This window comes from Bos indicus x Bos taurus, chromosome 11 (genome assembly GCF_003369695.1).
Source record: "Bos indicus x Bos taurus breed Angus x Brahman F1 hybrid chromosome 11, Bos_hybrid_MaternalHap_v2.0, whole genome shotgun sequence".
Lineage (NCBI taxonomy): Eukaryota > Metazoa > Chordata > Mammalia > Artiodactyla > Bovidae > Bos > Bos indicus x Bos taurus.
Genome location: NC_040086.1, coordinates 37,697,435 through 37,721,597, shown reverse-complemented (window position 1 = coordinate 37,721,597; position 24,163 = coordinate 37,697,435). Strand labels below are relative to the sequence as shown.

General features: G+C 34.7%; 1 protein-coding gene across 7 annotated transcripts in view; it reads left to right on the top strand.

Moving 5' to 3' along the window:
* CCDC88A (coiled-coil domain containing 88A) overlaps positions 1 to 24,163 on the top strand; it is a 116,578-nt gene that overhangs the window by 89,497 nt on the left and 2,918 nt on the right. The window contains exons 19-31 of one of the 7 annotated variants that reach the window (XM_027555326.1): positions 5 to 166; positions 1,589 to 1,866; positions 2,103 to 2,246; positions 4,952 to 5,138; positions 9,894 to 10,039; positions 11,161 to 11,253; positions 11,382 to 11,596; positions 15,105 to 15,188; positions 16,159 to 16,362; positions 16,955 to 17,026; positions 18,021 to 18,101; positions 20,255 to 20,511; positions 20,721 to 21,183. In XM_027555326.1, the coding sequence (XP_027411127.1) occupies positions 5 to 166; positions 1,589 to 1,866; positions 2,103 to 2,246; positions 4,952 to 5,138; positions 9,894 to 10,039; positions 11,161 to 11,253; positions 11,382 to 11,596; positions 15,105 to 15,188; positions 16,159 to 16,362; positions 16,955 to 17,026; positions 18,021 to 18,101; positions 20,255 to 20,511; positions 20,721 to 21,183 (2,386 nt within the window). Of the gene's footprint in view, positions 1 to 4; positions 167 to 1,588; positions 1,867 to 2,102; positions 2,247 to 4,951; positions 5,139 to 9,893; positions 10,040 to 11,160; positions 11,254 to 11,381; positions 11,597 to 15,104; positions 15,189 to 16,158; positions 16,363 to 16,954; positions 17,027 to 18,020; positions 18,102 to 20,251; positions 20,512 to 20,720; positions 23,184 to 24,163 lie in introns of those variants that run through there. The other 6 variants (XM_027555325.1, XM_027555321.1, XM_027555320.1 and 3 more) reach the window with 6 other exon arrangements.

Below are 24,163 nucleotides of genomic sequence, written 5' to 3'. Positions count from 1 at the left end.
TCAGAATGCTACACTGCAAGCAGAGAAGCAAGCATTGAAAACTCAACTGAAACAACTTGAAACACAGAACAATAATTTGCAGGCTCAGATTCTTGCACTTCAGAGGCAGACAGTATCATTACAGGAGCAGAATACCACTCTTCAAACACAGAACGCCAAGCTTCAGGTTGTAATGTAACATTGTGGGGATATGCAACAAAACTCTTGAATTATGGTTTAAAATAAGGATGAATAGACATAAGCTAACATTTTTTCTTAGTGAGTGAATTTAACAATTAGTTGAAGATAAAGTATTTTTATATAGTACTATGCCAAATTTTTGGATATCAGCATTTTGAAAATGTCAGAGTGTCTAAAGTAATAAATTTACTCATTAAATAAAAATAATTTTATTTGCATTGACTTTATGGCCTTTCACCCATTTCAACAAGTTAATTATAATTAATCAGGTAGAAACCCTTGTTTAAAGTATTATTGTAACATATCAGTTAGGTTATTGGAAAATAACAGCATGAGAATTTTGTCTTTAGACTTACCCTTAATTCAAAGGATCCATCTTGCAATTAATACTACTAGTGTCTTTTCAGGGAGAAGGCAATGGCACCCCACTCCAGCACTCTTGCCTGGAAAATCCCATGGAGGAGGAGCCTGGTAGGCTGCAGTCCATGGGGTCGCTAATAGTCGGACACGACTGAGCGACTTCACTTTCACTTTTCACTTTCATGCATTGGAGAAGGAAATGGCAACCCACTCCAGTGTTCTTGCCTGGAGAATCCCAGGGACTAGGGAGCCTGCTGGGCTGCCGTTTATGGGGTCGCACAGAGTCGGACACGACTGAAGCGACTTAGCAGCAGTAGCAGCAGCAGTGTCTTTTCAAATAGAGCAGTCAGGTAGGGGAAAGTACAACTCTCTGAAACCTCTTAAAAAGTGGAGTTGTTCCCCCTCTGAATCCAAAAGTTCTTTCTATAACTCTTTTCCAAATGAAAAAGAATATACTGATTTGATTTAGTTGTTCAGTTGCTAAGTTGTGTGTGACTCTTTTGTGACCCCCATGGACTGTAGCCTACCAGGTGCCTCTGTCCATGGGATTTATCAGGCAAGAATACTGCAGTGGGTTGCCATTTCCTTTTCCAAGGGATCTTCTGAACCCAGGGATTGAACCCATGTCTCCTGCATTTCTTACATTGACAGGTGGATACTTTACCACTGAGCCTCCTGGAAAGCCCTGGTTTAATTTAGACTTGAGAAAATTACCAGTTGAGTTTCACAAGTAGTTTTTCAGCTCTATCAACTGTCAGTCAACTTCTAGAAAATGATAAACTGGCATTTAAAATTTTTTACTCTTATGGGATTTTTGCTAATCACCTTCATTTAAAATAATCAATTCAAAAAATATGTAACACCTACCAAAAATCAAAATTAAATGGTAGTCTACCTTTTTGGGATCTAAAATCCAAATTTTCTTAGTATAATATGAATATATCTGCTGTGATTTATTTAGTGCTTCCTAAAGTTAACATTCTTTTATTGTAAAAGAATTATAAATAAACTATTTTTCTGATGTCTGATACAGTATACATTCTTGTAGGTTGAAAATTCCACCCTTAATTCCCAAAGTACCTCACTTATGAACCAGAATGCACAACTCCTAATCCAGCAGTCTTCCTTAGAAAATGAAAATGAATCTGTAATCAAAGAGCGAGAAGATCTGAAATCTCTCTATGATTCTCTGGTCAAAGATCATGAAAAGCTGGAACTCCTACATGAACGGCAGGCTTCAGAATATGAGACTCTGATTGCTAAACATGGAACTCTAAAGTCTGCCCACAAAAATCTTGAGGTGGAACATAAAGACCTTGAAGATCGGTAATTTATCATCTTTTCTTGTGTTGTTACCTTAAAACCAATTTAAGAAAACAATTTGAATTGAATAATGTAATAAATTTCATATGTTAAACAGATCTGAGATAATTTATATAGGAAATGTATATAAACTTACATGCTTTATGTGATATTTATTAAATTAACTCATTTCCATTATTTCTAAAATTTTTTTTTCTAAAGAAATATTATAAACCAAATGCATAACATTTTTTTTCCAGTTACAATCAGTTACTAAAACAGAAAGGACAGTTGGAAGATTTGGAAAAAACACTGAAAGTAGAACAAGAAAAAATGCTGCTTAAAAACAAAAACCATGAGACTGTAGCTGCAGAATTCAAGAAGCTTTGTGGTGAAAATGATAGGTAATAAATATGTATATATATATAATTTTGTATTCATTATATCCAATGGGTATGTTACCCCTTTGCAGTACTACCCGTAACTTAGAATTTTTAAAAAAGACACCAGGGTAATACATAAATTACCCAACAGCATCATTTAGCTAGTTATAAGTGATTCAGACAAGGGTAATACATAAATTACCCAACAGCATCATTTAGCTAGTTATAAGTGATTCAGACAAGAGTGTGGGTCTTGAACTTTCTCTGATTGTTTCTCTTTTGATTTATTCAAATACTTAAGTTTTTAAGGCACAGTATATAACAAAATTTCTGTATGTTGATTGCATTTGTATACTTTATTGAGACAGAATGTAGTGAAACCTGACTCTTTATATCTTTCTTTCTGCTAGTCTGGTATCATAATTCTTGTCTTTCAGAGTTGCTACAAGTGAGTGGCCTTGTCATTTTCTAGCTAACTCGTTTTGTAGTCTTATTTTTAACTGTCTTACATATTAATAAGCTCATATTACCATGGGGCAGTTATTTTTTAATTTGAAGCCTTGGCAAAATCAAAACTTGTCAACTGGTGATCAGCCTACTCCATAAGGGTACATTTTCAAAAAATTTTTAGAAGCCTTTGAAAAATTTGAACAATCTGAACATTTGTTTACTGTATTTACATTGCCCTAGTGAAAGTGCTAAAAGCACACAAAATTCAAATGGGTATCATTCAGTATTTATCCTATTATGAATTTAATGCAGTTTATTTTTAGAATTAAACATCTATTTCCTTTCTTTTATTAAAAAAAAAATCCCTAAACTTCTCGAGCCATTTTCATACTCAGTAGTTTTTAATTTAGTTGTTACAAATAGAAATTCTGTACTGATGGATTTCAACTTAATAATCTTAACACCAAGCTAGAATCAAGGAGCATGTATTTGTATATTATAAACAATGAAAGACCAAATTGTGACAAGTTATAGGATACAAGGACACAGTTGTTGTTATTATTACAGGTAGAACATTGGGGAATGCATTTACTGTGGAAATCCCATCTTGAACCTAACCTTTTTTCTTGTTGGAATTCAAAACAAACTGGGGCAGCTTGTGAACTTGAGTAGACCTTCCAGAATCTAATTGTATATGTAAATGATGAGTCTCCAGAGAAGGAACTCAACCTAACTGACAAGAAGAATTTGAGCTTGATGAATTTGATTGCAGTTCACCCAATATGCAGTCTTGGAGGGGAAGAATGGTCTTGAGTAGAGTATTTTCTGTGTCTCAGTACTTTGGTTTCTTACCCAGCTTTTGTGCACTCATGGCTGTGTCCTCAGGAAAGAAAATGCTTCAAGTAAAACCTGGAAGAACTCTTTCACAAATAAAAGATATTTGTGGAGACTTAATCTAAAGAACAATAGTTTATTCATTTCTCTAAATCACCTAAGTTTTAATCTTAGATAATGCCAAGACAAGAAAGCTTCTTACATATACTAGGTTATCTTGGCATCTTTGGAATTATGTTATCTGAATTGCATTTCTGTGTTAATGTTCTCAGCTTTGAGGGACAGTGTAAAAAAAACTCTCTTAAAGAGCTGATTTTAGTATCTGCCTTTGGGATGATATTGAGGACATTGTATATTCTTTTTATATCTCCCTCTCCTTAAAGCATTAAGTAGTTATCTGTATGCCTCTGTGAGGTTTACACAGCTGTCACACACATGGTATGCATTCATACATGGATTCAGCCTGCTAATGGAGCGTTTATGGGATGTTTCTGGTGTTGGCATTTTACTTTTTTACCAAGTCTTATTTTTTTAATGTATTATTTTGTTATTTATAATTATTATAAACAGACTCAAATCCTTTAGGAAATGAGTTGAAATAAATTATTAGATAGTTGTGAGCAAATATCTTGCTGAGAAAAAGTTTGTTTGGCTTTCTCTACCTTGTATGAGTTCCAGATCTTAATGCCGTTAAGATCAAGGTTGGTAAACTACAGCTAACTTAGCAGGCCATATCTAGACTGCAGCCTGCTTTGTATAGCTCCCAAACAAAGAACAGTTTTTAACACCTTAAAATGTGATGGGGAACAAAAAAGAAGAGCACACTATAGATAGCATGCAACCCATAAAGCCTAAGGTATTTATTACTCTGTGGTCCTTTACAGAAAAAATATGCTGATCTCTCTCTTAGAGGTCAGTGGACCTTGTTCTAAAGATGTAATAGTAGAAAGGACAGATAAGGCTATAGTTTGATTTTTTTTAAAAATCCAAAATTTGTCATTAGTAATTGAGGACTGCATAAATATGAATAATTTGCAGAAATCTCAATTACTAGAATTTTGATTTTAGTATGTATATCTTAGTTATCTGGCAACAGATTGATAGGTTACCATCTCTCATACTGGATTGATTATTTGTTTGATCTGATTTTTCTTTATTTTTCATGTTGAATTATAGAATCTTTGAATTCTCTAGGTTAATTAATACTGGATTGGTTATTTTCTCCTTTGTCCTTTAAGCTAAATATTTTCTGATTAATGCTTAAAATTTTTTTAATTTAGTTTTTACAGACTTGGAACTGATTCTAGATGAGTTTAGTCACTGGCAAGAGAATCTTTTCTATTCTTTAAGTATGTCTAAATGTGATTTACAGCAGTTTCACATTGTGTAAATTACAATGAAAGCTATGAAGACAGTCTTTCTATCATGATTTCCAATTATAGGTTGAATCATACATATAATCAGCTTTTAAAAGAGACTGAAGTTTTACAAACTGACCATAAAAACTTGAAAAGTCTTCTAAATAATTCGAAACTGGAACAAACAAGATTAGAAGCGGAATTTTCAAAGTTGAAGGAACAGTACCAACAATTGGACATCACATCCACCAAGCTAAATAACCAGTGTGAGGTGAGCTTAACAAATTTAATTGCCGTTTCCTTCCTTTAGGCATTAAGACTAGCCTAAAAAGGTAAACCATCATAATGACAGTAGCAGTATGTTTAATGTTTAATGAGATATTTCTAAAAAAACTAGGGATAATTTAAATTCACAAATAATTTAGAAAAACCTCCTTCTTCCTTCTTTAATTTCAACATTTTTTACTATTAAACTCATATGTTCACATACTTGGACAAATTAACCCTTGTTTAATGAAAAAATGTTTACTGACCATTTGGCATGTAAACCAAAAAGGGAAAAATCTCTTCCTTTGTGGAATTTATATTCTGGTGGAAGGAAGTAGACAATAAATATAATGCATAGTGAAAATATATAGTGTTTCAGTGTTTTGTTACATATGGCTGTATAGCAATTTACCCCAAAATACAGTGGTATATATGAGTGCTCCCATAGCTAGTGGGTCAGCATTTGGACAGGTACATTGGGGCCAGTCTGTCTCCTCCACTTAAATGTGGGCCCTCAGCTGAAAGATTTGAAAGGCTAATTGCATGTTTGGTGGTTGATGCTGGCCATCAGCTGAAAGCGTCAGTCTCCTCTTCTTGTGATCTCTCCCCATGGACTGGTTTGGGCTTTCCAACACCATGGTGAGAACCAGACAGAAGGCATCTCTGTGTTAATGATCAAGCCCCAGAAGTCATGCAGCATCATTTCCCCTGCATTCTAGTCATTGAGGCAGAGTCCCATCCAGGTTAAAGGGAAAGAGAGACTCAGCCTCTTGATGGTGAATGGCAAGATTCTGGAAGAGCACATGGACTGGAAATACTGCTGTAACCATTTTGAAAATTAGTCTGCAACACATATAGTATGTTACAAGATAAAAGTTATGTACAAGTAAAAATGGAGAGAGGTAAAAGGGGATGAGGACTGCCAGAATAGATGAGAAATACAAATTGCACTTTTAACTAGGCATCACTGAACAAAGATTTGAAGGAGATTAGTGTATTGTTTGAAGAAGACAATGGCACCCCACTCCAGTACTCTTGCCTGGAAAATCCCATGGATGGAAGAGCCTGGTAGGCTGCAGTCCATGAGGTCGCAAAGAGTCGGATACGACTAAGCGAATTTACTTCACTTTCTGTAAATCTATTACTTCTATTATATTTTATTTAGATTTCACTTTCACTTTTCACTTTCATGCATTGGAGAAGGAAATGGCAACCCACTCCAGTGTTCTTGCCTGGAGAATCCCAGGGACGGGGGAGCCTGGTGGGCTGCCGTCTGTGGGGTCGCACAGAGTCGGATACGACTAAAGCGACTTAGCAGTAGCAGCAGCAGTGTGTTGTTATGTGGACATTGAGGAAGGAACCTTCCAGGCAGTCAGCCCACACAGTTAATCTAGACCAGAGGAATCCTGGTGTGTTTGAGGAACACTCAAGGAAGCTAGTGTGGCTGGAGTAGAATGAGCAAACGAGGAGAGTGGGAGGAGATGAGCTCGGAGATATTCCTGGGCCAGATACATTGCCCTGTGTATGTGTTGTTCTCAGTTTTGTCCAACTCTTTGCAACCCCCTGGGCTGTAGGCCACCAAGCTCCTCTGCCCATGAAATTTTCCATGCAAGAATACTGGGGTGGGTTGCCATCTCCTACTCCAAGGGATATTCCTGACCCAGGGATCATACCTGCATCTCTTGTTCTCTTGCAGTGGCAGGCAGATTCTTTACCACCACTGCACCACAGGGGAAGCCCATGTTGCCTTATAGGCCATTGTAAAATACTTTTCTGAGTAAAACAGGGGAGCTATTGGGAAAGTTTAGAACAGAAGTGACATCTGCCTTATGTATACAGTTGTGCTCTTAACATGATTCTGGGCTTCGTCCTATGATGAGTTGGTAATGTGATAGAAATTTTGAAATAGAAAAAGAATTCTGAAAGCCTTAAATATTATAATTCTTACATTTTGTGATTGGTCTTTAAATCGTTAAAGTTTTGAGTATAGCTTAACATCTGAATTTCTTGAAACTTAGAAAATCAGCACTTAAGCAAAACCCTTAAATAGAATTAGGAATAGACTGAAGAAAAAAAAAGGAATAGACTGTAGCAGAAAATAATACTTAAAAGCTTTTTGTCTGAAATCACAAACTAATGGAAGGAAAAATTAGTTTGATATCATATATATTTAATTATGCAGCAAAGTTCAGAAATTATGGAACCTTCATTCTGCTTATGATTTATAAAATCTAAATAAAATATAATAGAGGTCATAGATTTACAGAAAGTGAAGTAAATTTGCTCAGTCGTATCTGACTCTTTGCAACCCCATGGACTGTAGCCTACCAGGCTCCTCCGTCCATGGGATTTTCCAGGCAAGAGTACTGGAGTGGGTTGCCATTTCCTTCTCCAGGGGATCTTCCCAACCCAGGGATCAAACCCGGGCCTCCTACATTGTAGGCAGACGCTTTACCATCTGAGCCACCAGGGAAGTCCAGACTTACAGAAAACATGACAAACAAGGACTGAGATCCTGCATGCTGCACAACATGGCCAGAAAGAAAAAAGGAACGTGACAAATGCACTTTCCCGGAAACAACAGAATGGGAAGAAGATATAAAAACAACCACTTTTAGGACTCTGGAACTCAAGCAGAGACATAAAACAAATTGAGAAGAATTAAAGAAAAACTACTCAGCTTTTGGTAGGAATTGCAGTTTATTTTGTGACTTCTCCCATTCTGAGGCTTCTCCCCTTTCTCCATAACTGGGAGTTCAGTCAAGAGGCATGCCTTGAAACCAGCAGCTTTGCTACTGGAGGGTTGTCAAAGGCTAACTCAGGTAGCCTGAAACACTGCATGGGGCAAATCACAGATGAACAGACTACTCAGAAATTTAACATGGGAGATCCAGAGAATGAGACAGCTAGCCATAATTGGTCTTGGTAAGATCCTGCATGTCAAAAAGGGCCCTGACTACCTTATGATTGTCCCAACAATCAACCCACCCTTGGCTAGGGATTAAGTCATATAATAAAGTGATTTGAAGGGAATGGAAAAATGAATCCATAGTATTGGAGACTTCTCTGTGGGAAGTGTGGTAATTGGAAGAGCACTCAACAGATGTTTCTGGAATACAATTGATGTGCTGTTTCTTGATCTGAGTACTGGTTCACTCTTGAGTTCACTTTATGGTAATTCACTGAGCTGTATGTACACTTAAAATTTGTTCTTTTTTCTATATTATCTTTTATGAGTTGTCTGCTGATACAGTAATGCTGTGTAAGAAACATAGAACCTCAGTGGTAAGAGACTAAACATTTACTTTTGCTCTTGAGTCTCTGGGTCAGCTGAGCAGATGTGCTGGTATGCATTGATGTGTGGTCCAAGATCAGTAGATCTTAGTAGGGCTTGCTTATGTATCTGCAGTGAGCCAGCATGCGCCTTTCGAGCTGGCTGGTCTAAGGTGGCCCCAGCTGGTGTAACTTTTCTGTGCCATGTGTGGTCTCTCATCCTTCTAGAGGATTCCAGGAGCCTGAGTGGAAACACATAAGCCTCTTGAGGCGTGGGCTTGGAACTATCACACCATCGCTTCTGCCTCCTTCCCTTAGCAAAAGGGATTCCCAGGTCAAGAAGAGACGAAGTATTAATAGATTTCGCTTCTTGATAGGAAAAGTAAGAAGTCACAGCACAAGAGGGTACAGGGAGGAAAACTGCATTCAATTTTGCAGTGAATCTACCACATGTGTTACGTTTCAATTTAACAACATATAGATAAATAAAACGGCACAGTATTGACAGTTGTTAGATCTAGATGGCTATTTATGCATATTCATAGTATTATACTATTTGCTTATTTCTACCTTCTGAAAGTTTTCAGGTTTTTGTCTTTTTTTTTTGTTTGTTTTGAGAAGGGGTTGTTGTTGGCTTTTTAAAAAAAAATACAGAGCTCTAAAAAAAAATCCAAACTTGCTGAATTCTAATGCTAGAACTCAGAAATCTTTATTATAAAAATATATTCTACAAGTGATATTAAATTTTGACAATCATTGCTTTGGGCTTTCTGACTTCTGCTGGAACCTCTGGCCTGAGACATATTTCTAGTTTCTGCTAACTACAGAGAAGCAGCTCAATCATGCTGGCAGCCTAACTGCCAGTAATAATCAGTAATATGACCACCCATTTACAATATTACCTGACTCCCTTGGTTCAAGCCATAAAAATTATACACAAACTTTTGAGGTTTCTTGACAACAATGGTTAGAGGAAGAATGTGGTAAAGTACCTACTGTGTGTCATAGGCATGACACCAGCTACTTCACATATATTATTTAATCCTTGCAACAGTCTTGGGGGATGAGAGTTGTTATCTTCAGTTTATAGATGGGTGGAGTAGTTAAGATTTAGAGAATTACTAATTTGTTTAGCATTTTATAGCTATTTAAACAGAAGGCCAGAGATATGTATCTAGCTTTGAACTCTTAAGTCAAAACGGTTGTAAAGACAGCAATGGTTTTGGAAGTAGATAGCTTACTATATGTTAAACCCAGTGTTTCTGAGAATTAAGAAAACATAAATGTCTAGCACATAACCCAGTAGTTTAGATGTCATTATTACTAAAATAATCACTAATTCTAATCAAAGGACAACCATCTGATTGTTCACTGGCAGAAGACTTAAAACTTTGTGAAGTACTTTATATTTTTCAGATGCTTTGGGGGATTTGTGTCAAATGTAAATGTTGGTATTTTAAAAAATAAATGTTTGTGTTTGAAACAGTTGCTAAGCCAACTTAAAGGAAATTTAGAAGAAGAAAATCGACATCTACTAGATCAAATTCAGACATTAATGCTACAGAACAGAACACTATTGGAGCAGAATATGGAAAGCAAGGATCTTTTCCATGTTGAACAAAGACAGTACATGTAGGTACCAAATAATTTTTCACTCTGAAATATTACTCAGGTGGCAGAGAGAATGCAATGTTAATTTTTCCTAATTTTCAACATTATTATTTCAGTATATTTTAATGGTTATGTTCTGGGCAGTATGCTAATAACCAGAAATACTAAAATGAAAACATATAGATCCAGCTCTTAATGATCTATTAATATAAAACAAGAAGTAAAAATAATTTCTATAATGAAGGTATGTTATAGGAAGCCATAGAAATACAGCAAATAGAGGGGCAGAAGTACCTTAGCTTGCAAGAGAAGCTGGACTTTGTAAAGATGATTGAGCTGAGACTTAAAGATTCAGTAGGATTTTGCCTGAGGAGGCATAACAGGCCAAGAGAGCAGCAAATGCAGAGACAAAAGAGGTGTAATGAAACTGTATTATGATTATGATATATGGTCTAAAAGTTAATTGCTCATACTGGAGCAAAATTGTGGAAGGAGGTGTAGCAGAGAAGTGGCTAAACACTCAGGAGCCACTTTACAAAGGTTTTTCTTTGCTGTACAGAGAACTTGCTGAAAAATTTGAGCAGGGCAGTAATATGATCAGATTTGTGCTGTTTGTTTAAATCACTGATGACATTAGAGTATAGATTGGAGGTTTTAAGAATTAGAGACAAGGAATAAGTTTTAAGGTTGTTGAAATAATCTAGTGAAAAATAATTCACAAGCAGTGGTAGTTAAGATCAAGTACAAGAGAGATGTGAAACAATCGACAGAGCTTGATTATTAGTAAATTGTGGTGAAGCTAGTGTATTTATGCATATAATGTTGTTTAATAACTTTAGAAAGATGTTGAGAGAATTCTTTTGTCATGATAATATTGTAATATAGATGATTTCCTTCAGACAAATAAATCCTGTTGAAAATTGAGATTCTAAGTCCTATATCCTTTTATTTAAGTAAGTTGTAAATTAAAAGACAATGAAAAACTTGAAAACAGTTCTGTTGTTACTCCCTATTAAATTCTTAGTTGTCAACTATGGTATCTGTATTTCTTTGTGTTTTGGGGAGAAGTTAGATTATAGAATCCAAATAATATTCATAACTGTACAAAATATGATGTCCTAAATGTAACTTTATTTTTATAGTGATAAGTTAAATGAATTAAGACGACAAAAGGAGAAATTAGAAGAGAAAATTATGGATCAATACAAATTTTATGACCCATCTCCTCCTAGAAGGTACTATTATCCAGTTGGGGTTTTTTGTTTTTTTTTTTTCATTTTGAGGGAAAAAAAGATTCTGATTTTGAGAGGGATTTATATGCTGAATTTTAAACTGATAAGACTTTTAAAAATTACTTTATTAGGAGAGGCAACTGGATTACTCTAAAAATGAGAAAATTGATAAAGTCTAAGAAAGACGTTAATCGGGAACGACAGAAATCACTAACTTTAACACCAACCCGCTCAGACTCCAGTGAAGGATTTCTTCAACTCCCCCATCAAGATAGTCAAGATAGTTCTTCAGTAGGTTCAAACTCTTTAGAAGATGGCCAAACTTTGGGGACCAAGAAAAGCAGCAGTGAGTGCTTAAACTCTTTAAACATTTGTGATCTCTAGAATTGATTTAGACTCCTTACTAAAGATTTCTTTTAAATAGCTTCCACAGTCCTTTGGGATAATGTCTGATGAATGCATTTCTTTTTAACTTCATATGATTTTAAAATTCATTGCATACTGCAGTACTGCATAGCCACGTTATTTTCTTTATTGTGTATTTAGAGAAATGCAAAGAGATACCATCATTTGACCAGGAAGGTAAAATCGTATAGAAAGAACAGTGAAATGAGAGCCAGAATACCCCTGCCACTTGCTAGTTCTGTTAATGTGGGCAGGGCTTTTACTTTTGTGTCCTACTTCACAGGGCAATTATGAGGAGCAACTGAGAAATATTCATAAGATTTCATTTTCATAATTATTTGTAACTAAATAGAGTAATGCTTTTTAGAATGAGGTTTTAATCATACTTTGATGGTATCAAATTGGAAAAAAGTTACATTGAGGGGGAGGAAGCAAAGAAAAATAGCTATGAATTGGAAGAGAATGTTTTTCAATGATTTAGAAATAATTGAAGGTTATAAAAGTTATTGAGGGATTGCTTGGTAAAGGTTCAGTTAAAATGGATTTGGAGATACAAGTTTTTGTATAAACTTGTGATTTAATTTTTTTAATTACAAATGTTGAAGTGTAATATCATAATGTGACTTCCACAATTAATACTCTCTTGATTTCATTACTAGTGTGTTTAGCTAAACATTAAGAGCAAAGTAAAAGCCTAAAGAAGAATATTTTAAGAGAAAAGAATCCAGTGGTAGGCCCTTTGAAGATATAGGAGAATTTGACTACTAGCAATGTTCTTATAACATATATAAACAGGATATTTTGAATCCACTCATACCCTCACCAGAATCACTAAATTTAAAAGCATATATATGTGTGTATGTTTATACATAAGACGTATGTACAAGATAGATACTATATATATGTATACATTTGTATGTATTAATATATACATTTCAATATTACTCTTTAGAAGTAAATAGCAGGCAGAAGCAGCCACTACTTCTCCCAGGGATAGACTCTGTATGGGCAGCTCTCAAAACACTCAAAAAACTGTATAGACATGGTTTTGTCCTCAGGGGAATTATCTCTGAAAAGACAGTGTTTTAGAGTGTAAGAGATTAGACATTCATTATAGGCTGTATTTAAGAATACAGCTATAGCACCCTAAGAACTAGAATCCACAAGTAAGCAACAAAAAATCATACACGTACATGAGTACCATATTCATACATGCACACATACAAACATGTTTGTGTTATAAGAAAGTGGTTTAGTTCTATCTGTTCTCATAAAATTAGTCTGGTTTAGATCAAGTTTTCCCTAAAAAGGTGCCAGATGATTCAATTTTATCTACTACCTTTGGATATAAAACATGTTTGTGTTATAAGAAAGTGGTTTAGTTCTATCTGTTCTCATAAGATTAGTCTGGTTTAGATCAAGTTTTCCCTAAAAAGGTGCCAGATGATTCAATTTTATCTACTACCTTTGGATATAAAATATCTGGCATCTGATTTAATGAGAAATGGTCATGGGTATATATAATTTTTTTAATTAAAGGAAGATAATTCAAGTAGAATATATATAAGAAAGGTACAACAGTCTTTTTTAAGGTCATCTTAAATTCTCAGTCTGTCATTCCTTCATACTCTATGCTGGAAACATCCAGAGTAAAAATCAGAAGGAAGTAATACTCTTCTTTCCAGCAGTTATTCAGTTTTAGAATTTTAAAAATAAGCAGAAAACCCCACCATTCTAATGTTCCCATAATTTCAATATAGTTTGGGAAGCGAACATTGTATGTCTACAAACTAATTGCCACAAGAATGATCACTCTCCACCACTGGCAAATATAAAACTCCTCTTATCCTTTCCATTTGGAAGAGTGTCAGTAAAGCAGTCTATGGAAAACAGTTGAAAACAGAAAAAGAAAGTATCTAAACAAGACTTGTGCATGTTGCAACCATTCAGCTTTGTTTTAGCTAAGTGTCCATTTTTACATTGCTTTCAGTTCATTTCTTTTTAATCATTGAAAACAGCTGTGTTTTCCGAGCTAGAAACAAAAAGTTTAAATGAGTCATGACTATTCTTAATAGCAATCAAATAAGTAAGTTAAAAAGCTGTATGTCTGCATTCTCCTTAATGAGTGATACTTGTCAGTTTGTCAAAAGAGCTTATTATTATTTATAAGATAAGAGCAAACCGTAAGAAAGAGCCTAGTTATTAAGGCTGTATGCAATATGCTTTTAAATCTTAATGTGAGTTTTTTCCCTGCCTCTTAAATTGCAGCTCCAAAGAGGTATAATAATATTTTCCATTAAAATCTTATTAAAGTATAGCTTAAGAATGTTACTCTAGTGAACATTTAAATTTTTATGTTAATGACTCCTACTGTAGTTATAATCCTAATTTTCATTCATATATTGATAATTTCCCTGTGTCGTGCTATGATTGTTTTAAATAAACTGACTCCCAAAGCCCTTCAAAATATCTAAAAATGTTATAAATACATAATTTTCTATCATTTTTGCTTGCTTTTTAGGATGCCTCCTTATTTTTTAGGCTATCAGAGCTTAAAAGCTACTATCAAAATACTTTTGTTTTTTCTTCCAGCCAATCTTTTGCAAAATGAAATTAATATAATTGCTCAAGCCATCTTTTGAAAGATTTGTCTTAGAAGAATATATATTTCTGTGGTGCTTCTAAATAATGCATCAGAGTTCAGTTTAAACCAAGAAGTAGTTTCCTATTTTCTTTGTTAACATTTAAAGAAATAATGAGAGTTTTAAAAGTTTCTTTAGGTTATTTTAAACATCCTGGAACACCTTAGTTTTTGTTGAGGTATTTTGCTAAAATACAGGATGTACATTTTCCTAAATTATTTTTTTCCAAAATAAAACCTTATAATTTAAAAAGTTAAAGAAAATGGGGACTTCCTGGTGGTCCAGTGGTTCAGACTCCATGTGCTTCCACTGTAGGCAGCACAGGTGCGATCCTTGGTTGGGGAATGAAGATCCCACATGCCACTTGGCATGACAGAAAGCAGAGTTAAAACAGAGGCGTGAAAAGCCTTCTACATTTTCATCACATACGCTCCCTGGTCCACCAAGAGTGGCCCTAGTAATATAGGTCTATCTGTCTTTACAACTTAACTAGAAAAATTGTTCCTTCAGTAAGTAGTTCTTATCATTTCCTGTATTTATAGGACTTTAGTCAGTCCAGGTTTTCTAAGTGTATGTTTTTCACCATTGTCTTCAGTGCTTTCCCAAGTATTTTAAAGTATCAAAGTACATATTTCATATTTCATAATCACTCAGCAGCACGAGAATAATAGCTGTAGTGTAGCTTACATAGCTGAAACTCAGACATTCATTTCTGTCCTTAATTTCAACATTTAACTCCCATCTGTTCTTCTCCCTTTTTTCTTTCATTTTTCTGTTTCTGTTTTTTCTCATGCTCTGACATTAAAGTGGTTGCACTGAAAAGACTGCCCTTTTTGAGGAACAGACCGAAGGATAAAGACAAAATGAAGGCCTGCTACCGTCGTTCCATGTGTAAGACTTTATGACAGTTCAGCTTCTTTCAAATGACTACACTGGCTTCCATTACTAATTTTCACTAACCATTCTCTGGACTGTGCCAATTTTCTTATTTTGCAAAGTGCAGTCTTCCTGTAACCCATGGAGCTGGAAGAATTTTTTTTTTCAAAACTGGCACTGAATCTGCATTATATGTATGTTCATTTATACATATACATGCATATGTTTAGTCATACATGTAATATACTTATAAATTTCCAGTGCTTTCTAAAAGTTGGCAGAAAAAAAACTTTAATTTTATATGCCATAAAGATTTCTTCCCAAAGAAATTTGCTTAAAGAAAATATAACAAAACCTTTAGCATTAGGTATTTATTTTCTTAATGAACTAGGATTAAATAAATAAATAAAATGGCCTGTAATCCTTGAAAATGTTTGTCATTCTTTATATACTGATACTCTGGTTTTTCTTTTTTTAAGTGGAATGGGTAATTAATCGCATTAAATGTCTGTCACTGGATATCCTCTCTTTCAGGTTTTTATTGACTGGTATACTTATTTGATTCATAAAATGAATAATTTCTTCAGTAACCTGCTCTGACCAAGGACTCTTTATCATTTTCAGTAGTGATGCTGTAAAGAATTGCTCTCCATCTTACCTTTATTCATTCCATTTTTGTCACCACAAAACCACATTTTGAAGGCTTCTAATTACATTGCACATCACTGCTCAAAAGGCAGTTGTACTGAGTAAAATTCCTTTTCCTACCTCTAAAGGGGGTGGAGGGTGATAAAATTATTTACTGAAGTTTATCAAGCTTTGGCCTCCTCATTTCATACAGCTAAATGCATGTCATAATTCAAATGACCTTGTGGTTAGTTTTTTATTTCACTTACATTAATCCATAGACAATAATCAATACAAAATAGAAATAAGAGCAAGTACATTAACCATGCTGATTCATTTGCTTTCATTTGCATCCCAGCCATGAATGACCTGGTGCAGTCCATGGTCCTAGCAGGAGGACAGTGGACAGGTAGTACTGAGAATTTGGAGGTTCCTGATGATATTTCAACGGGTAAAAGGAGAAAAGAATTGGGAGCTATGGCCTTCTCTACTACAGCCATCAACTTTTCAACTGTCAACTCTTCTACAGGCTTCAGATCCAAGCAGTTGGTTAATAATAAAGGTATAGGCCGTCTGCTATTTGCACTGTGGTGTAACTGTTGGCAACAGGAATTTTTATTTGACTTTCGATGTTTACTTTTTTTGACAGCAGCAACCTGAAATAATTATCAAAACAGTCTGGATTTAATCTGAGAGAATTTTCAAATCATTTCAAAAATTTAAAACATCATACAGATAACTACATCTTTCCTAGGTCTTTCATAATAAACAGCTAATGAACTAACAAGAAATGGAAATGTAAACCAAGTAAAAGAAAGAAAAGGAGAGAGTGATAGAAGCTTTAAAACAAACAAACAAAAAACCTAGAAACACTACAACATCAGGGAACCACACAGAACAACCCAGGCTCTTGCTTCACTTTGCAGGGTCACAGGGAGGTTGTTTCAGTGCTTCTGGTATTTTCCTTAAGCAAGTCAACTCACATCAGAGTTACTGTGTTTCTTACTCCTATTCCAGTTTCTGATTGAGTATATGAAATATGTTAAATCAAGATGCACTGTACATGATTTAAAAATTTCCATATTCTGCATAAATAAAATGTTACAATTTTTTTTGTTAAAAAAATTTTATATCCATTCTACTATTTTACATAGATACTACATCCTTTGAAGACGTAAGTCCACAAGGTATTAGTGATGATTCTAGTACGGGATCAAGAGTTCATGGTAAGATATGAACTTTATTTAGCAAGTACATATTACATACAGAATGAGAATGCTAAGACTCTTGCATTGACCTCATGAATGTGGCATTGCCAGCAAGCATGTTTTCTCTAACCTGCATCTCATAGCTCCTTCTGCCATTTCTTCAAACCTAATACTCCCTTTTTCCTTTTATAAGGTTATTACTTCATCTAAATAGTCTGTCTCTACTTTAGTCAAGGTCATATATAAAGTATGTCTACACAATGCTTAAAGGTAATTTTGTTGCCATTTTGGCATAAAGTTATTAGAGATAATTTCATATTTCGTTTTAAAAATACTTACTCTGGTAAAGGACAGACTCTAAGAAACCACATTTTCTGCAGTGTTGAGCATTTCAGTTTTTAGTTTCTGACTAGAACGTCTTCTCTTACCAAACTAAATTATTAACCAAAAAAAAAAAAAGGAAAAGGAATGAATTTATATGTAAAGAAATACGTTAAAGAAATTTCATATGTGAGCAGGATTTTAGGAAGCAGGGTGGGCCGTGTTAACGGTGCAGTTGTTTCCCTTGTATGGATAGGAATACAAGACACTAACTCTGCAGATGCTTATATTCCTCCTGTTCGTGGCATCTCTGCAATGTGCAGGGTTCCTTGTCTGATCTTTTGTGACCTAATCACTAGCTTTTTTTTTTTTTCCTTTGGGGACATGTCATTTTGTTCAACTACAACAGTCCTGTTATCCGTCTAGAAATCCATTTCCAAATGTATTATTCACTTTATCTTCTTTTGTTTGAATCTCAGCTGTTGTCTCAGAAGTGTCCTGTTCTCAATTGTTTAACTGAACTATCTGAAAATGCCTTTGCTCGCTAGTCTATAAGACTCAACTCTCTGTGGGCATGCTCAGTCTGTGAAAGTATGCATGATTGCTTCCTCAAAGCATTCTGTAATCAGAATGTAAAGTTCAGTGTCTTCAGCTGCAAGTTTTATCACTGTCTCCTGATTTTTTCATTTAGCTTCGAGACCAGCCAGCCTTGATAGTGGCAGAACATCCACTAGCAATAGCAATAATAATGCTTCACTCCATGAAGTCAAAGGTATGCTGTAGGTAAATTTACTAATATGCTCCATCCATTTCCAGATTTGTGAAAAAGTGGGAAATTGATTAAGTTTCTGGGTAAAATGAAATCCAAATCATCTGTGTTTGGAACATAGTTCCTTGGAATATTTTATGCTTTTCACATTGTAATACAAATGTATTTCAATGTGTACAAATGTAAAAACAGGAGCAGTTATTTTAGTTTCCATTTTTCATCTTCACAGGTAAAATCTTTTTCTTGTTATCTTTCTATTTCAAAAGTATCTGTAAGTTCTTACTTTCTTACATTTTGTCTTTGTCATGAAAATGGTTGGCCTTAATTTTCTCATGATACTTGTACACTGAACTCACAGAAAGTGTTTTAGAAATACTTTTAGCTTTGTTTATCCACGAAATAAGGAGGAATATATTTTTTTAATTTGAGAAGACAATTGTGTTTGTGTGAGTGTAACAAGTGCCAAATGGATGCATATATCTCATATAAAGAAAAAATTAGTTCAAGATACCTTTTTAATGTGCATTCCAAGCTGAAATTTTATGTGAATGTCTGGAAGTATCAACTGATACCTTTTTTCTTAAAGGTATACTGCCTACTCAAATTCTGGAATTATTTAATAGATTATAAAAGTTTGTTAAAGTAGTTATTTTCTACAGAATTGTTAAATTATAATGAGTGCATTTGTTCTATTGCTTTTCTGTATTATAGAATAATTTTGTCTCAGTTATAATTTTAATACTTGTTGCAATGATCTGAAAATCTGATTTCAAGTGATTATTTTTTCATGTTTATAATCATGTTCTTATATCCTTTAGAAAAATACTACCTGAAGTGTGAAGAAGCCTTTTCTGATTTGAAATTTTAAGAAAATTTTTTTCCTACAAAATGTTACATAGTTTGAGCCAAAATCTTTCATGACCCACTTTATTCTCTGTGATTAGGAAACCGTGGAAAGTTGCGTTTTCCATCTTGATGCTTCTACACAGTTTGCGATTGATCAAAATGAATAAGCACTTTTAAGGAATAGCATAAACTTTGGGGAGCTTTTTTCCAGAACTAGTAACTTGCATTCTTTATCATTGTTCAGCCTCAACTGAGTGTTTAAAGCTATCATACTGACAGTGGAAAGCAGGGAGAATCAGATTTTTCAGACATTAAATAAAGAATGAGATACTACATACTTGATTTTTACTGGAATTTTCTAAGTTAATTATGTCGTGTCTCCATTTGACTTTCCTTAGATGCTTGCTATTTAAATTTAAAAAAATTTTCTTAAGATTATTTTTTTACTTTTTATTGTTAGTTGGAGGATAATGGCTTTACAGTGTTGTGTTGGTTTCTGCCATACATCAGCATGAATTGGCCATAGATAGTACATACGTTCATTCCCTCCCTCTTGAATCTCCCTTCCACCTTCCACCCCTCTAGGTTATCACACTCTTTAAGGTTATTCATTTAGAATGAACAGAGAAGCCTTCAAATAAGGAACATAGACTTCATAGAAAGTCAAAGAATTAGAATTATTAGTGTTTGGTTTTAACATTCTCAATTTAAAATTCATATAATCATATTTTGGGCTTCCCTGGTGGCTCAGTGGTAAAGAATCTGTCTGCCAATGCAGGAGATCTAAGGGTCAAGAAGATCCCTTAGAGAAGGAAATGGCAGCCCACTTCAGAATTCTTGCCTGGAAACCCCATGGAGAGAGGAACCTGGTGGGCTACAGTCCATGGGGTCACAAAAGAGTCAGACGTGACTTCCTGACTAAAACAACAACAAAATTTTTTTTAACAATTATAAGGTGTTTTACAGTTTTTTAACATGAAATTTTAAAAATGTATTACTGCCTTGTTTATTGATTCATTTACTCATCAAATGTATTGAGTGCCTGATGTATATGTTCAGGTTCTGGGTCTGGTGGTGAAAGCAAGTGTTTGCCCTTGTGGAGCTTACAGTATTTGTCATCGTGACAAATAAGGAAGCGTGCTGTGGTAGACAGTTTTTAGACTGATGAAAGATTAACGTATTTCTGAATAAAGCTTGGAAAGTCATTTTGGCTATTCATAAGAATCCAGTCAATAAATTATCAGAACTTACATAGTATTAATCCTGTGTCTATTATTGAACTTTTAACACACTGTTTACTCTTAAAGCAGGTGCAGTTAATATCCAGAGCAGGCCACCAAGCCACAGCAGTGGGGAATTTAGCCTGCTTCATGAGCACGAGGCGTGGTCCAGCAGCGGTAGCAGTCCAGTCCAGTACTTGAAAAGACAGACCAGATCAAGCCCAGCGCTCCAGCACAGAACTCAAGAGAGTCGGGCACATCATAAGACCAAAACTGGTTCCCCTGGAAGTGAAGTTGTTACTCTACAACAGTTTTTGGAAGAAAGCAACAAGCTTACCTCAATGCAGGTTGGTTTTATCTATGGTGACCTTAATTTAGATGACACTATAAGTTAAATTTCTATGGTTGAACTTTAGAGCCTTTTTTTTTTTTAAAGTTAAGGAGTGTTTAGAGACATTAGCAATTTTTTATAGTCTACCATATCAGGAAAGCAAAAGTATGGTTGTATTCACTAATCTGCTTTGATTTTTTTTTTTTTTTTTTTTTTTTTTAACAGCTAAAGCCCTCAAGTCAAGAGAATCTTTTAGATGAAGTAATGAAAAGTTTGTCTGTCTCTTCTGACTTTTTGGGAAAAAACAAACCAGTTAGCTGTGGTCTGGCCAGGTCAGTAAGTGGAAAAACTCCAGGAGACTTCCATGATAGACGGACAACTAAGCCTGAACAGTTTGTGAGATCTGGTCCTCAAAAGGCTGAAGATGCCTGTTTCATGAGTTCTTCAGGAAAGCCTACACGAGGCGCTCAAGGAAAGATAAAATTAATAAAAGAAACTTCTCTGTCACGACAATCAAAAGATAGTAATCCCTATGCCACTTTACCTCGTGCAAGCAGTGTTATCTCTACTGCCGAAGGAACTACTCGAAGGACAAGCATCCATGACTTTTTGACCAAGGACAGTAGACTCCCTATGTCAGTTGATTCACCACCAGCTACTGCTGATAGCAGCATCACTGCGACATCTAGTGAGTACTGTTTACACCAGTGGTCCTCTCATACACTTCACAGTCCGACATCTGCTCTAGGTTCTCAAGCACAAAATTACTTAGCTACAGACAAGCTCCAGTCTCCACATACCCAGGCCAGAAACTCAAGAACTGAAAGGTCACATCTTCTAAATCAAACTTTTGCCATGATTAATATGTCTAATGATGCATTTGGAAGATCAGCTACAGATAGCCTAGAATCCTTTACTGTGGCTCATCCAGCTCAGCCATTTTTATCCCTGAATACAGAATTAGTTAGTAACATAAGTGGGTTACCTCCCAGACCAGTCACCAGAGTAACTGACCAGGCTTCTGCTTCTTTGGAAAAAACCGCTCAGAAAGATAATGAGCAGTTTTCTGATCATCAGAGCCACGGTAGCATTAATCCACAATCCTCTGTAGACAATAGTAATCTTATCACTCCTGCATGCCTCTATCCTGATGACACAGAAGCTGCATTGTTGGTTTCTGAGGATAATCAAACGGTTTGGTATGAATATGGTTGTGTATGATCAAACCTGCACAATGTAATACTGGTGTCATTTGATACACACTATGCTTCTCTAATCTGATTTGAAGAGCTGCTATTGAAAAGAATCATTTGACTAGGTTTATATTTTTAAGTTGTGGCATAGTGTTCAAGTGTACATTGTGGCATGTATATAAATACGATTATGTAACCACAGCAAAGCCTGCATGAACTATTAATTACATTGTACATTTTCTGCATGACTTCAAGAACCTTAACAATACATGCTCCTCTTTCACATTTCTTGTCCCCAATAAGAGATTGTTACTTTGATACCTGGAAGCATGTTAAAATGGTTGCATGCTATAATTACTAAGAAGGCATTTCCAAGTCACATTTGTTGATTCCAAAAAAGAATGCTCATTGTCCCTTTTGCTCCCCTTTCCCTCTCTCCCTCTCTCTTGTCCTTTCCTTTTTTTCCCCAAAACGTGCAATTCATATTGTACATGTACAGTATTAGTAAGGAAAATATGTTGAAAAGATGTCATTTTCTTTTCCCATTTAATTTTGCCTTCTGCCCTGCTGTTTTATTTTCAAAGAAATAGTTAATAAGTCAACACTTTACATAAAAAATATTAACTACTGCCCATATTTATAAAATTGTTCAGATTTAAAATGTTGTTAGTACTCATAAATTTAGTGTAATTTGAAAAAAAAAAAAACATTGAATTTAAATGTGACTTATACAGTGACAAGGAGCATTTATAGTCTATTTCTTCCCTGCACTTTTCTTCATTTGATAAACAAAAGAGTTCAAGTACTATCTTTCTTTCAGGATGACTTTTTTTACTTGGAATCAGTTAACACAGTAGTTTTTTCAGGGTTTTTTTTTTACTGTAGAATCAAAGAGAAATAAAGCAAATCATACTCAGTGTGTGGGAAATTTGCATTTTTACTTCTCTTTTAAAAGGGTAGCAAGTTTACTGAGTAGTGAAGATTGTTACTTAAATAATTCTATAATTTATTGCTAAGTTACATATGTCCTAAAAACAGAATTTTCTAAAATGAGTACATTGTGCTAAAATAAAATGTAAAATTAGTGTTTATAACCATATAAACAAACAGACATGTTTCTAGTAGAAAAAATTTTAAAACTAAGAATAATTGCACCCTCTTAGCTAAAAAATAATCATAAAAGATAGAGAAAATATTTGCTAACTCTGATTCATGTCATAAACTTTAAAATTATCTTCCTGTGGTCATAGCATTTTAAAACAGAATCAGCCAAAATTGAGTTTCTAACTTCCAGAATAAAACAACAAAAAAGAAAGCCCCAAGAAACCCATAACCCTGACTCACTCACTTCTGGAGAAGTATACCTTAGCTCTATCTCTGAAATGTTTTTGCTCTCTTGATTCAGCCTAAATATCACTGACAGTAATGCAGCCTGGCATCTAGAAAAAATGATTTGAAATGTAACTTAATAAACAAGGAGAAAATTATTATTTTACATGTGTTGTTATAGTAAATTATTATTGTTATTCATTGGGCCAGAGAAAGTTTCTAAAGAATCTTTGCTTAATGAAATGTGTGACCCGGGAATTTGCTGGCAGTCCAGTGGTTAGGACTCTGCAGTTTCACTGCTGAGGACCTGTGTTCAATCCCTGGTCACAGAATTAAGACCCTGCAAGCCACACAGCACGGGCAAACATTTTTTAAAGAAAAAAGGAAACGAAAAGAAGGAAATTTGTATCCTTTGTAAATTGCCCTATTCTCTTGTACTTACACAAGATCATTTCAGGCCTAGGCCCCTTCTGTTTATATCTTTGACCATACTTCTTTTCTCACAGCCAGCTCTTACTAAAAATGCTTCCAATGCGTTGGTTTCACTTCAGATCGAATAAATCTTTCGCCTTTTACTTAAAAAAAAAAAAAAAAAAAGCTTCCAGTGCAGATCATCAAATAAACAATCAGAAATTTTCTTATTTTTAGTACCACTTTAATATATTTTATCTACATGAAAACATCAATCCATTTATCGCTTATTTCACAATTAGTCCTAACATTTAAAATATTTTTGGTGTCCCTTTTCTTTCTTCATAACCTGATAATAAGACTTTTTAAAAAGATTATTTATTAAAATACATTGAGAAATTATATGCTACTATATGGTAAACACTGATTATTTTACAATGTTAGACTTATAGGAAAGAAGCATTTCTAACCCAGATGACTGTAGTAACATATACAGCATGTTTTCCAAAAGAACATATACGTTGTGCATGTAAGACAGGGATACATACCATGTCCATGTGTCTTGAGGACTGTCAGAGAGTATAGGTGATATTTCCTCCAGAAACTGTCACCAGGTGTAAGGTCATAAAATTCCCTTAAAACACTATTTTACCAGTGTTTCTTGATAGCACTTGAAATCACATTTTTAGCAGTGATAAGAGCCTTAGAAATTGTATAGAGCTAGTGTTTCCCAAA